The following is a 14,583-nucleotide window of genomic DNA, read 5'->3' on the forward strand; positions in this document are numbered from 1 at the left end:
TTAGTTCACTAGAAAATGAACTGAAGACAATAGAGTCCGAATCTCAATCTGGTCACAATCCAGAGGCATCGCCAATTGCACCCTCTGATGATGAAAATATAGAGAAAATGCCTCTTTCTCCTCCTAACTTTGACACAGAAGATACTTTGTGTGAGTGTGAGACAATTATTTCTTGCAATAGAGAAATAGTAAAAGGATCAAATGCAGTATTTGACAAATTTTGTCCAAAAAAATGTCACAAGGTCATGTGCAGTGGCTCACTTTCACATGAAAATGCAGCCATAAAGGAGAAGTTTGCAGAGAAAGAGTGGTTTGGTAGATTTAAGGAAAAGGTTTTAATAACTAAATATAAAGCCTTGGATCACCTATGGAAAAAGGATATGCTCTTACGATCTCTGAGAAAAAACTCGCCAACATCTCATAGCAGTAATGATTGTGAATGGAATCGCTCGTTTACTCGTCATCGTTTTCCTTTCCCTGGTATGAAAATTCTTTGCATTTGACTTTCTGCTAAAAGTATGCCATTAATTTTGCTATTTTTGCTTCCTTACATATATAGTTACTGCAATCAACCAACCACTAGGTATTTGTTGTTGATTTCTGTACATTTACATATGGCTACAGATGCTTTGCAACTGAAGATTATAGATATGAGATAAATAATTTGATTGACATTATGCACAGAAATTCATAAAAGTAAAAAGTTATTCAATATTATTGATATATCCCAAATATTGATAAACAAAAAGAATTCTTGATCTAATAATAATTTTTTTTGTCCCAATTTTCTTCATAATTCTTTAATGCCATATGTTATTTTTGTTAAAATAGAAGTGAATGAGATCCTTTTATAAAATTGATGTCTAGAGTTTACACTACAATTTCTTTTTAAATAATAATCAATTTTATGGGTAAAAAATAAAATTAATAATTATACTGAACTAGTTTTGATGTTAATTTATAAACTTAATATTATAAATAAAAAGTTATAATAGGTTTGTAAATTAAATTAAATTAATTACTAATATTAGTAATTATGATTTTGGTTATGAAAATAATTAGTGTCTAGATTAATTTTAGATTAGTCTTTATAATAACTAATTATTTTTATTCTCTAAAATAAAATGATTGTTATTTAATAATTTTCTTATAACATGTGATATAGGATCAATACCACATGATATTTTACAAGCCTAATCATGGTATCATGTTGGATAATCCTTTCCACCTTCGTATGTCACATTGTTATTTATAGTGCGACGTCGTCATTCTTTAAATGATATCAAAACTAATTTAATAAAAATGATCATATTTGACTATTTGTTATCTTGTGACACGCATGAATGAGAGGCGCAAGATGATAGGTATATACGGAGTTAAAAGTTGCTAAAATATTATACAAGAGACGGATTAGTTGTTGGTCAGTGAAAGGTGGATTTTTGATTTAGAAGAAAAAGTGGATAGAAATATATGTTTGAATACAAATTGATTAATATCTTTAGTTCCCTGCTAAGCTTTTTAGGCTTCTTAAAAAGTTTTTTATTTAATTAATATTTTTAACGTTAAAAATATTAATTATTCTTATTTTTCCAAAAATAAAAAGAGAAATATGATAATGTTTAATTGTTTGCAATTTTTTAGTGTTTTCTAAAATAATAGTTACATTTCTTAACTTTTAAGGTACCATAGATTGTCATCTGTCATGCCATTATCATGCACATGCTATAAATTACTCGTTTTAATTATGCATCCGTGACATTTATATTTGATAGTTGTTGTATTCTAATATTTAGGTTGTAATAATAATAATTGTACTTTCTTTTTTTCTTGGTTTGGATCTGTTTCTATAGCAGGAAAGAAGCTAAGCTTGGTTCCAACATCTGAAATGATAAATTTTACAAGGCAACTGCTTTGGGAATCCCGAAATGAAGTTAAGAAAAGTATGTTGAAGATGCCATCATTGATTTTGGATGAAAAGGATAAAATGATTTCAATGTTTAAATCTAGAAATGGAGTGGTTGAAGATCCGGTGGCCGTTGAGAAGGAAAGGGTTATGATCAACCCTTGGACATCAGAGGAGAGAAAGATTTACGTGGAGAAATTTAGAGTATTTGGAAAAGATTTTAGAAAAATTGCTTCTTTCCTTGACCACAAGACAACTGCTGATTGTGTTGAATTCTACTACAAAAGTCACAAGCTTGATTGCTTTGAGAAAGATAAGAAACGAAAGAGTAGTGGGAATGAGAAGTTGAGTGCAAAAAAAATTGGCGTTAGGAGATCAGGTAGAGAAAGAAATTTAAAAGTGAATGTTGTTTCGCAAAAGAAGATGAGTGAAATTCCACCGAAGAAACGTGTCATTGCATGCACCCGAAAAACACGTTCAGGAAGACTTTTCCTTTGGAGAAAACATGAGGTTTCAAAAGCATCAATACGTGAAGATATCAACACATGTAGATCAAACTCTAAAGCTCTTGCCACCAATAATAAAAATGGGGATTCGAGGAATCTAAACCATGATCAGTCCCAACATGTGGAAGACAGAGATGTCTCGGAACCAACAAAAGTTTTAAGCACTGTTTCCAATGAAAGTATAATTGTGCAGGATATCATGAAAGAGGGGGATGAGACCATGAAGTTTGTGCCTACTTCTAAGGTAGTAGAATCTCTTGTGAATGAGGTAAATGTTGTGGGGGCAAAGTTAGACACCAATAAAAATGATGAATCCCAACCTGTGGAACATGGGAATGTGTCAACATCAATGGTTTCTAATGAATGTGTAACTATGCATGAAACAATGGAACTAGAAGATGAGGTAAGAGAATGTGTGCCTGCTTATGAAATAGCAGAATCTCCAATGATTGAGGTAAACACCTGCAAAAATGAGGATCAACGGAATCTGAACCATGACGAATTCCACCTCGTGGAAGATAGGAATGCATCAGAATCAACAGAAGTAATAAGCATGGTTTCTAATGAATCTATAGTTATACAAGATATCTTGGAAGAAGGAGATGCGGACACAAAGTTTGTGCCAACTTCTGAGGTACACATATTGGAGCCAAAATTATGCACCATTAGAATTGAGGACGAAAGGAATCTGAACCATGATGAATCTCAACTGGTGGAAGATGGAATTGTGTCAGAATCAAAGGAAACAACAACAGGCATGGTTTCTAGTGATTGTATCATTATGGAAGATATCGTGGAAGTGGGAGATGAGGTTAAAAAGTTCGTGCCTACTTCTGAGATGGTGGTAAATAATGTTGTGGAGGAAAAGTTGGTAGGGGATCAAAGGAATTTGACCCTTGATGAATCCCAACTTAATGAAGAAGGGGAAGTTTCAGAAGCAATGCAAATTGTGAGTGTGGTTTATGATAAATGTGTAGTTATGCAGGATACCATGGACGAGGGGGATGAGGCCACAAAGTTTGTGCCTACTTCTGTGATAGTAGAATCTCCGGTGAATGAGGTAAATGTTGTGGAGGCAGAAGCAGACACCAATGAAATAGACAATCAAAGAAATCAGAACCATGATGAATTCCAAACTAAGGAAGACGGAAATGTGTCAGAATCAACGGAAATAATAAACATTGTATCTGGTGATGGTACAATTTCGCAGAATATCATGGAGGAGGGAGATAAGGTCACTGAATCTCTAGTGAATGAAGTAAATGATCCAAGTGATGAGGTAAATGTTGTGGAGGCAAAGTCAGACACCAATGAAATGGAGGTAAATGTTACAAATCATGATGGATTCCAACCCGTGGAAGATAAGAATGTTCCAGAATCAACAGAAATAATAAGCACTGTTTCTAGTGATTATGTAATTATGCAAGATATCGTGGAAAAGGGAGAAAAAGTCAGTGCTTCTGAGACAGTTGAATTTGCAATGAATGAGGTTAATGTTGATAGGGATGCAAATGCAAAGTCACACTCCAATAAAAATGAAGAAGAAAGTAATCTGAAACATGAGGAATCTCAAGCTGTGGAACATGTGTCAGAAACAACAGAAACTATAAGCATGGATTGTAACGAGTGTATAATTATGCAAAATAGCGTGGAATTGGAAGATGAGGTTACAAAGTTGGTGTTTAGTTCTGAAACAGTAGAACCTAGCCAGACTCATTCTGCTGCTGAGGAGGATATGTTGGTTTCTGAAAATACCATTGCTACTTCAGTTCAGGAAGAGATAACAACTCTACAACCTCAAGATGACAGTGATAAACTTCATAATCCTGGGATTTCATTGGAGGAACCGTTTGAAAGACAAGTGAAAGCGGATATTTGCTGTAGTAGCAGTTCAACAGCAAGTGATTTGCCTCAAAACATTGAACAAACTGATGGGCCTGGTTCGTCAGATTCAGAAATAGCACCCACAAATGGTGTTGTTTTCAAGCTGTTTGGGAAGGTAATGGTCGTTCCTTCATCACCACAGAAGCATGAATTAACTGTCATGGAAAATGGAGAAACTGGTGAAATTGAAGATTTCGCAGATGAGCCAGTTGAATGCAGTGAAAGGCCCAAGAGAAGGGTTTCAGAACCCAAGTATCTCAAAGATTACTTTCGATTCAAATAAAATATTATGTTGTAATATCACAGAATAAATATTTTAGGTATTTTTTTTTTTTTAATTTCCGTGACAAAGGTTTCAAAAAATACATGCCTCTTAATGTTCATACTGTGTTCTTTACTATCTCTCTAGTTTTAAGATTTTAGATAGAGTCACTTTTTGAAAATAAGTAGTTCAACTTCTGGATTTTTTTATTTCTTTTTAACTCTCTAGTTTGAAATCGTTAAGTTTTAATTTCATACGTTTTCCTTTAAAAATGAATAATTCACTATCTTATTTGTTCATTTACACCATGGTGATTATCAAAGCTAAACATTCCAACTTTGTTATCTTGTTCAGGATTCAATGAGAGGATTCAAGTATTTATTGGTATAACAAAGTACTTATTTTGAGTCATACAATGTTACTTTTGAGATTCTTTTAATCTAAATTTGTACTCCCCAATAATTTCCTTTTGTAAAGCGAAAATTCTTCATGAAGTAATGTTTTTCTTTGCAAATGCATGTTATATTCGCTTCGCGAAGACTTCACTTGTTATCTTCATTTTCGTTTCTTTATGTTGATGATAAAATTGAATGAATATTATATATTTTTTCTACTGTATATACTATTTATATCTACCTATAATTCTTTTTGTTTAAGTTATGATTAGTTTAAACCTTTTAGACCTTTTATTTCTTTAAACATGTTAAAAAATTATAATATGTAATTATGGAAGAAGACAACGTAAGTTTCATAAACTCAAATACAATATAAGTAGGAGTGTATTATGTGAAACGACAACTAATATATCCATTAGGACAATCAAGTAGTACGAACTCCATACGAGAAAACCTTCAAAAGGTTTATTAACACAATTTATCTAGTCAATCAAAGGTGATGCAAACATTTTTATTAATAACAACGGAAAATGAATGATATAAACATGTAACTTGTTCAATTACTTCTGGATAAATAACTTTTAACTGATGTTATTTTTGACATTTCTAGTTATTCACGATTTGTTTTTTCTTAACGGATTATCAATTTTCAAACGTAATGAAAGTCTAATAACATTATTCAATTATCTATCTTGATCTGAATCATTTGTTTCTTCATTAAGAATGTTCCATTGATCAAACACCTAACATAAAAATTAATCATAATTACTAACATTCATTATAGTATAAAATATATATTAATATACTAAAGATTTAAATAATACCTTATACGATCCTAATCGGAAAAATGATAATTTTTTCTAACTTTGCATTTCTAAAATAAACAATGAACTAATAGAGTAGAGTTTGTATAATAGTATTAGTGAGAAAATCAAGTTTTGATTAAATGTCTATGCGACAAGAGGTTTATCATACATATTGTACCGAGCTACTGACAAGTCTAGCTTTGAGAAGATTGCTAATGTAAATTCTTCAAAATAAGTTTGGGACATTATGGAGAAGACGTATAAAGGAGATGACCGAGTAAAAAAGATGCAGCTTAAAACACTTAGCGACGAGTTCAAGAGCATGAAGATCAAGGAGACAAAAGGAGTAGTCAAGTACATAACTTAGGTTAAAATTGTGGCGAACTAACTTGCTAGAAATGGAGAGATGTTGCCTGTTAACCGAATTGTGGAGAAGATTTTGAGGTCATTGACCAGTGACTTTGAGAACATGGTGTGCACGATTGAATAGTCCAAGGACTTGTCAACGCTCACAGTTAAAGAGCTTGTCGAGTCCCTTGATGGGTATGGGTAGCGGAAGAAGAAGAAGAAGAATAAGGCAAAGCAACTTAATTAATCAACTACTCCAAATGAAGGGAGAGAGACTCAGAAAACTCAAGGTAGAGGAAGATACTTAGTCATGTCAACAAAATTGTCATGTCAACAAAATTAGTAGAAGTCGAGGATAAGAAGAAGAGAAAGAATAGTCATGTCAACAAAATTGTCATAGAAGAGGACGAGGTCCATAGAGAGGAGGTTGGTTGAGCAACTCAAATGTTGAGTTCCTCAAGTGTGGCAAGTATGGCCATTATCCAAAGAATTGTTACTCAAACAAGTGTTTCAGTTGTGGTAAGGTCAGTCATTTAATTGTCGGTTTAAGAATGAAAGATAAGAGACAACCAACCTTGTAGAAGAAGTTGAAGAATAAGCGATGTTAATTGTGGCACGTAGCTTGGAGGTAGAGTACAAGCGAGAGGATAACTCAACAAGAAGGTCGAGTAGTGTGGAGAATTCAACAAGAAAGTCAAATTACATGAAGAACTCGACAAGACAATCGAGTAGTGTCAACAAGTCGGTAATACATCCTGATAGATCAATGGTGCATTTGGATACCCTGGTAAGGTGCATGAAGAGTGCAAAAAGCTTGGCCAAAGGCATGGAGAGCTCAAAAAGATCAGATAAGTCAATGAGCAGGTGAACAACCCGAATAGCTCGATGGAGCGAGTGAACAACTTAGAAAGTTCGGGGTGAGTCCAGGTAGCTTGATGGAGCATGTAGATAGCTCAGATATGTTGGTGAAGCAATTAGAAAGCTCTGAGAGCTTGGTGAGGCATCTGGAAAGCTCAATGGAACATTTGTACAACTCGGATAACTTAGACATGTACGAAAGGTTGGAGCTTGCAAAATCTGATTTGAAACATGGAATTGAGAAGGATGTTAAAGCTAATGAAATTATACATGCAAGCTTAGAGAGAAGAAAGCAGGTATTGCATAAGAGACACTTGGAACTAGAACAAGATGTTTCAAGATTGTAAGAACAGTTAAAGGTTGAGAAGAATTTTAGAGTTGCATAAGAGGTAATGAAGCTCCATGGATGCATTTTGATAAATGAATGAAGCTCCTTGCAAGGTGAGTGAAGATGCACCGAAGATGAATTGATGATTGGTAGCGAAAATGGTTTAGAGAAGGTTCCTAAAAGGTTAGGCCAACTTAGGGAGGAGGGCTAAAGGAGAACACTAAGTGAATGCTCTAGCAATTTGGACTCTCAAAGGCAAGGTCATGGAGTAATTTCAACATGTAGCTTTGCACTAAATTCAAGAGTAACCTTACAAAGAATGTGGAGTTTTGCTTATATAGCCAAGTATTTCGGCCAACCACACTAATTAAGCATGTGCACAAATATTCTAGATCTAGATCTAGATCCCCTTATTTGGTGGATAAAAGGAGATGTGGCACTTCACACTTTACACATTGTAGCATATGCTAAATGTGTTTAAGTGTGGGAGGACCTACACTTGCCATTCGGCCAAAGCTAAGCTTAATAAGGCCGAGAGCCCACTTGAACTTAGTCTTGGTGAATTTGGATCCATTCTATGCTAATGCACACATTATTAAAAGATGGCCCAATTACATTGGCTGAAATACAAACTAATCAAAATTAGCTATCTAAATCTTGATGTCTTCCTTGGCCCATTTCAATAACAATTGATTAGCTTTGGACATCAAGAGGTTTTGAGATTCACCAGTTTCTTGAATTCTCTTAAGCATTCTTCTAGTGATTAAGCCAAATGGGCTTAGACCCTGTGTTGGGCTTGATGGGCTTGGGTCCAAGTCATCAGGAGGTGCAGGACAAGAAATGGATATTTGAAATGGATGAGGAGATAGGTGCAATTGAGTGCAACAATACGTGGGAGTAGTTCGATCTCTCAAAAAGGATTCGGTCTATTGACAAAAACCTGGTATGTAACAAGTCAGCTGATGAAGGATTAATTTGTTCCTTTTTAAGATTATTGAATATGGTGTGAGCTGATTAAGAAAGCTAAGCGAAATCCCTACTGGACATTAAGATAGCAAACTATCTAGATGTGAAGGTTCCTTTCACAAAGCTCAAGAGAAGAAGATGATGGATTGATTCAAAACAAAAAGGAAATGGAAAACACATAAACCATAGAAAACCAAGAACAAGTAAAGGAAGAAGAAAACATAAAATGGAAAGGAAAGAAATGGTAAAAATGTGAGAAGCACGCCACTACAAGGCTAGGCTAGAAGCCATGGCAACCTTGAAGATGAGTGGATGTGTGCCGCCACTTGCTATGCAAGATAAGGCTTAAAAGTATTCACTCCCAAGGGAGGAAACTCTCACAAATGGTTGAGACACAAGAGTGTTTTTACTTCAAAATGTTCAAACCTTTTACATGTCTAGGAGCACCCCTTATATAGAAGAGTTTAGGGGCCTCTAAGCAAATAAAAGATACCTAAGGATGTCTCTACAAAAACCTAACCCTAGCTTCTAGAAACTAGGTCAAATAAGGTTACAAAAATGAGAGACAAAAGAGCCAACTATGGTGTGTGCAAGGCTAATTTCGTTCGAGCACAAAAGGAGACAAAGAATGTGTCTCATATGTCTCCAAAAAGTGGCCAAAGTGTGCTATAAACAAAGGAGACCAAAGGTACATAGGTACACTTGTTTTATGCCTTTTACTTTATGCTTTATGCCTTTGCTTTACTCTCTCATCCACATCATTTATGCTCCCCAATCACCATGCGCCACCTAGCATTGCTTTCTTACTCCTAATTAACCTACAAAGCAAATAAACATAGATTAGCATGTTGGCTTAAGTCAAGTCAACTATAGTCAACAAGTCAAACCTAGTCAAAGGTCAACAAGTCAACTAAAGTTGATTCAACTAAGTCAACTTAGGGAATCAAAAATAAGAAACACAAATGAAAGGGATGAAGGATTAGTGAACTTCCTTTGTAGACATGCTTAGTCTTCTTAAGCATGTGCCTTCATCCTTACTTGGGGTCAATCCTTCATCATCAGCCAAAGAGAAGAACAAGTCTGCCAACGAGAATGCAAAGGACAAGTCGGCTACTAAGAGAGCAGAGAACAAGTTGGTCACAGTGAAAGTGAAGTACAAGTCGGTCATAGACAAAGTGAAAGCGAAGTAAGCCAAAGAGAAAACGAAGAACCTGACTATTCCTGAAAGGAGCAAACATGGTGTGAGAGGAGTTACTACACGTAGGTAGCTTGGATGAAGAATAGATGAACCGAGACGAAGAATTAAAGAAACATTTAAATTTACAAGAGAGTTGTCAAGATAGTAAATATAAAGCTTAATTGTACTTTTGGTCCCAACATTTATAACAATAATTTAATATTTTTTTCTCTATTTAATTTTTACTCATATAATCTGAAGAAGACTCGATATGATTTCATGTGTTAAATCGACATTAACGTTGTTTAATGTTATTTAGAGTACGTTGGGTTGTATCAGATGATACAATCATCCAATCTTTTTACATCCAAAAACAAAATATAAGAGCGACAACATTAAATCTTTTAAAAAATATATAAAAATCACATTAAGTCAGAAATAAATAAATAGAGGAAAATCATTACATCTTACTATGAATAAATATAAAAGTAAAAAATTGTTATAAGCCTAAATATAACTACCACGTTTGTCATATCCTGTTGAATATTAATTTGATCACCAAAAATTCCTTGGTGTTGGTATTGACATAAGTCCTTTGTCTGTACTTGGAGGGGACCTAGAAAACCTTCCATGCCGATTTAGCTTTAATCTGATGGCAGGAACCTTGCGTGCGACGGCCTGCCAAATCATTTGGACAGCATCATTTTCCTTAGAAGGGAAGTGAAATTCAAAAAAATGTTCAATCTCTTTCAACATGTTCCACATCCGGGTCCACTCTTGTTTGCTAATACCCCGGATGAAGTTTATAAGAAAATTTTCTTTGATGGCATCAACAGTAGGGACAAATATGCAGAACTCAGAGTAGTCAATCACGTCTTCATATGGTAGCTCAATTGCATCACTGATGATGACAGGGACACAGTGACTGGCAATGGCATCAAACAAACGGTTTGATGAAGGGGTGTCACCAGCAATGTTGAGGCAGAACTTGGAAGCACGCATGCCTTCTGTTGCTTTCTTTATTCCATCTTTCTGAATACTCCCAAAGGAAAAATGCACATCCTTTTCATTTTTCAGAAGATAGAATAGCTCTTGTCTTGCTAAACCTCCCTGATCATAAGGAAAACATACACTTATAATGCAATAGCAAGAGAAGGAAATAATGCTGAGTTAGCTAAATGTTGAACTTCTTTTATCAGACATTCTTATAAAAGAACTCTATCTGCATGAGATTCTATATATTTTTATTATATTTAGGAGATATTGTTCCCTTTTGTCACTTTGAGGATAATTGGGATAGGTCATCAACTTTTTCTTGGGTTCAAGCATAAATGCACGGTAGCATGTGTCAACAAGTCCAAATTTTCTGCTTATTCTTTTGGTATTGTACCTGCACTTGCTTGACCTTCAAAATACATTGATGTTCATACACTAAATTTTTTTTTTTTTTAATATACTTTATACCATCAAAATTAGTATATGTCAGTGTACTTTAAAAACATAACAGCAAAGAATTCATATTGATGTGCCAAGTGTTGCCTCATAAACAAAAGACCATCTCTAAAACATTAGCTTCTTCCATTTTCTGCCTCCTAAATTACATTGATGTCAATGAAAAGTATCTTCTCTGAAAAGCAAAAAAAGGCCAGAGCAACCAAAATATTAAAGAGCAAGAAGGCCATACATCTTTTCTATATATTGCTCCTTGGAAGTAAAGTAATGTTGGACGACTATCAAAGGTGGAGTTGTCATTTAAATAGGAAGGGATTAAATGTTTATAAGGTGCTATCACATCCTTTTCCACATTGGCTATATTTGGAGGATATCTCCCAAAGTCTGAAAGAATGAATGTAGCAGGCCACAACTTCATTCTTGCTTCTAACATACTGTTGGGATGGTGTGCTAAAATCAAATGGTCCTTTCCCCCTGATCTTTTCCATTGCTCTTGAGTTGTCAAATGTTTCACTAACTTTTCCTGCAGTATCTTGTTCCCATTTTTCTTTTCTTTCTTCTTACCTTTGGAGTAGCGGTTATAGCTCAAAGATGAAAAGAATGGTACATATATAATATCAGCCTCACTCGAGTTTTTAACTCTGATTACAGTCCTAGCCTTAGGAGCTTGAGGGAATTCTGATGCAAGAATATCCAATGTAAGCCAAAACTCGATACTATGTTGCAAATTCAAGCCCCCAGGGTAACCAGGTATATTATTTCTAACATCAGGCCACACACTACTCCCATTTGGTTTCCAATCCAAGAGTCCAAAATGGAACTCTGGGGGTAAATCATACATGTAAACCTTGATAACAAGTTCATCATTTTGGTGGCATTTCCCTCCATGTTTCACTAGTTTTATGTTCCCAAATGAGGATTGAACATTTTGCTTCAGCATCTCGTACTCTGATTCATCTAATGCAGATAAATGCTTTGAATTGGGCATCAGATTGTACTCCATGGGATTAGGACGATACGTGGATTGCATAACAAAGAACCAGGACAACACGAACAGAAGCGATGTCATTGTAAAGAACGAAAACAATGACTTTCTAAAACCAACCTTGAACGAAGAAGGCCCATTTCTCTCAGCCATTATTCACCACTATTTCAGCACTTCACACCGCTGTGCCCTCCTCTATTTAACACAATCATAACAACCATCGTTAAATTTGCAACGGCTTGAGGGAAATTGTACAAACACCACAAAGGCAAAGAAGGATGATCATACACATCAATTCAATATGAACCCCGGCAAGTGAATAGTTTTAAAGATCATTCATTGAAATTATCAACCATAAACATGTTGAATGCTTACTATATGATAATAAACATTGTGCCTGTTATTTGAAACCCAATTGAAAGGAGATCCACCAAGCTTAACATCTCACCATTGCAAATCTCACATTGACTCATAACAATAACAAGAAGAAAAAAAAGAAAAGAAAGGAAAGATATTAGTGTATTGTCGTAGTTGTGGTTATTATGTCATTATGTGTAGACTAAGAAAGGAATGGAAGAAGAGAGCGCATGAATAGGGTCTAACGGTGGAAACGGGCTTCTAAGCTTTCAACTACACTATTTTGTGTGTCTTATTCATTTGTTAGTAATAGTAATTGGCGAAACTCTACATAATTTTAGTTTTCTTCTCCGATTTACCAATAAAAAATCGCATTCTATATGATTGAATGATAGTATGAAATGATGCATCTCATCTCGTGGATTTTGATGATGATCGGTAAATTGGATATCGGATAAAATTAGTTATGCATATTAAATAAGATGTCTTAAATGTCTTTAATAGATATGCGTGGATGGAATAATGGGTATGAATATTGATGGGTGCGATATGATGGTATTCAACGAATATTTGTTTTTAAATCAAGTAATCAAAATAAAATTATTAATAAAAAGTGTGATCATTGAGTAATTGTTAAGTTTTGACTTCATATATTTCTATTTCTTTTATGTCCGTTACTTTTATTACAAGAGATTTTAATAATGAGGATCTTCTTTAAGAGTTTACTGTATTTATTGAAAATTATTCTTAAGAGAAATGAAAATTAAAAAATTAGAAAATATAAAATTAAAAGATTAGAAATATATTAAATTATAAAATATAAAATTAGATAATTAGATAATAATAAAATTATTAAATTATTAAATAAAAAATAAAAAATAAAAAATATGATTTTATAATGTTAATTTCATAACTTTATAATTATTTTAATTATCTAATTTTACCGTTAATATTTTTATATTCTATAATTAAGCTATTATAAATTTTTAAAAATTATAAAATTATATAATTAGGAAATTGTGAAATTGGAAAAATAATAAAATTAAAAAAATATAAAATTAAAAATTAAAAATTAAAAATTTTAAATTTTGAAATTATGATATTAGAATATTATAAAATGACAAAATTAAAAAATATAAAAATATGAATTGTAAAATTAAATAATTAAAAAAATTATGAAACTAAAATTATAAAACTATATTTTTTTATTTTACATTAAATAATTTCATAATTCTATTATTATTTAATTTCATATTTTATAATTTTATAATTTTTTTATCTTTCAATTTTATAATTTTAATTTTCTTTTAAAATAATCTTTTTTAAATATAGTAATCATGGAGGAAAATCCCAATCCATTAAAGTGTTTTAGTATTATTTAAAACATTTAAGCAAAATGACAGTGGTTAACAATAAAATTTATCGGCAAGACTCAATAAAAGAATTTTGATATTTTGAAAACTCACTATACTAAAAAAAAATTTAATAAGAAATTAATTAAAAAAATTTAAATTTATTGAGAACTCAAGACATAATTAAACTATAAAAAATTAACTTATTTATATATGTAAGGCCCAGTTTTCTGCCCCTAATGTTTTAAGGGCTACCTTTAATTTAATGGGCCTAAGGGCTGACCCAAAGAGAAAAACCAGACTCTAATTTGCCCTAACTTTTTCATTTTCCCTCACTTTCAGAAAACAATCTCTCCTTGCCTCCTTGAGGAGCTGCACTCTCTGTTAGGGTTTGATTCCTCACCACTGTCAAGTTCGCTCAAGCTCCTTCATGCTCAAAGTAAGTTATCCTTCATCTCGTACCATCCCTTCCTTAGCATATTTTTGTGTTTTCCCAACTAGGGTTTTATAGGGAGCTCATTTTAAGGTCTATTTCGCTGTTTTTCCAACTCCCTAAACCGTTCTTGGAGCTGTTGTGCTCACTGTTGTGGTGTCGAAGTCCTCTACTAACCCCTTTCCAGGTAAGGGAAGCTAGGGTTTCGAGTTTTAATGTGTATGGTTTGATTTCAATTCTGTTTACTGCTCCTAGTGATTGTATGCTGTTTAAAATAACATGAACATGTTATGTGCATTATTTTGGTTGAATACTGGTGTTTGCCTGCGTATACAGTGGAGGGTTATGGTTTTCTAACTCAAGCGAGCATGTCTCGCCTAGGCGAGATCAGCAGTAACTCGACCATCCTGCCTGCACGAGCTGTCGCTCAGGCGATGAGTTCTAGTTTTGAGCGAGAGCACTTCCCGCTCAGGCGAGGAGGTCTCGCCTCAACGAGAGTGCGTGACAGCGCCACTATTCCCCTCTTCGAGCCCTCGCCTAAGCGAGACCCTTCAGTTTGAGCGAGGAGCTA

General features: G+C 33.8%; 1 protein-coding gene across 1 annotated transcript; it reads right to left on the reverse strand.

The window, feature by feature from the left end:
- Window positions 1-9,988: 9,988 nt before the first annotated feature.
- LOC114180578 (probable arabinosyltransferase ARAD1) lies at window positions 9,989-12,212 on the reverse strand. The gene is made up of 2 exons (XM_028066887.1): window positions 11,118-12,212; window positions 9,989-10,543 (listed from the first exon to the last, which is right to left on the reverse strand). The coding sequence occupies exons 1-2, from the start codon at window positions 12,021-12,023 to the stop codon at window positions 9,989-9,991; spliced, it is 1,461 nt and encodes a 486-aa protein (XP_027922688.1). The 5' UTR covers window positions 12,024-12,212.
- Between the last annotated feature and the right edge of the window lie 2,371 nt (window positions 12,213-14,583).

The sequence above is a fragment of the Vigna unguiculata genome, chromosome 4, assembly GCF_004118075.2.
Source record: "Vigna unguiculata cultivar IT97K-499-35 chromosome 4, ASM411807v1, whole genome shotgun sequence".
NCBI lineage: Eukaryota > Viridiplantae > Streptophyta > Magnoliopsida > Fabales > Fabaceae > Vigna > Vigna unguiculata.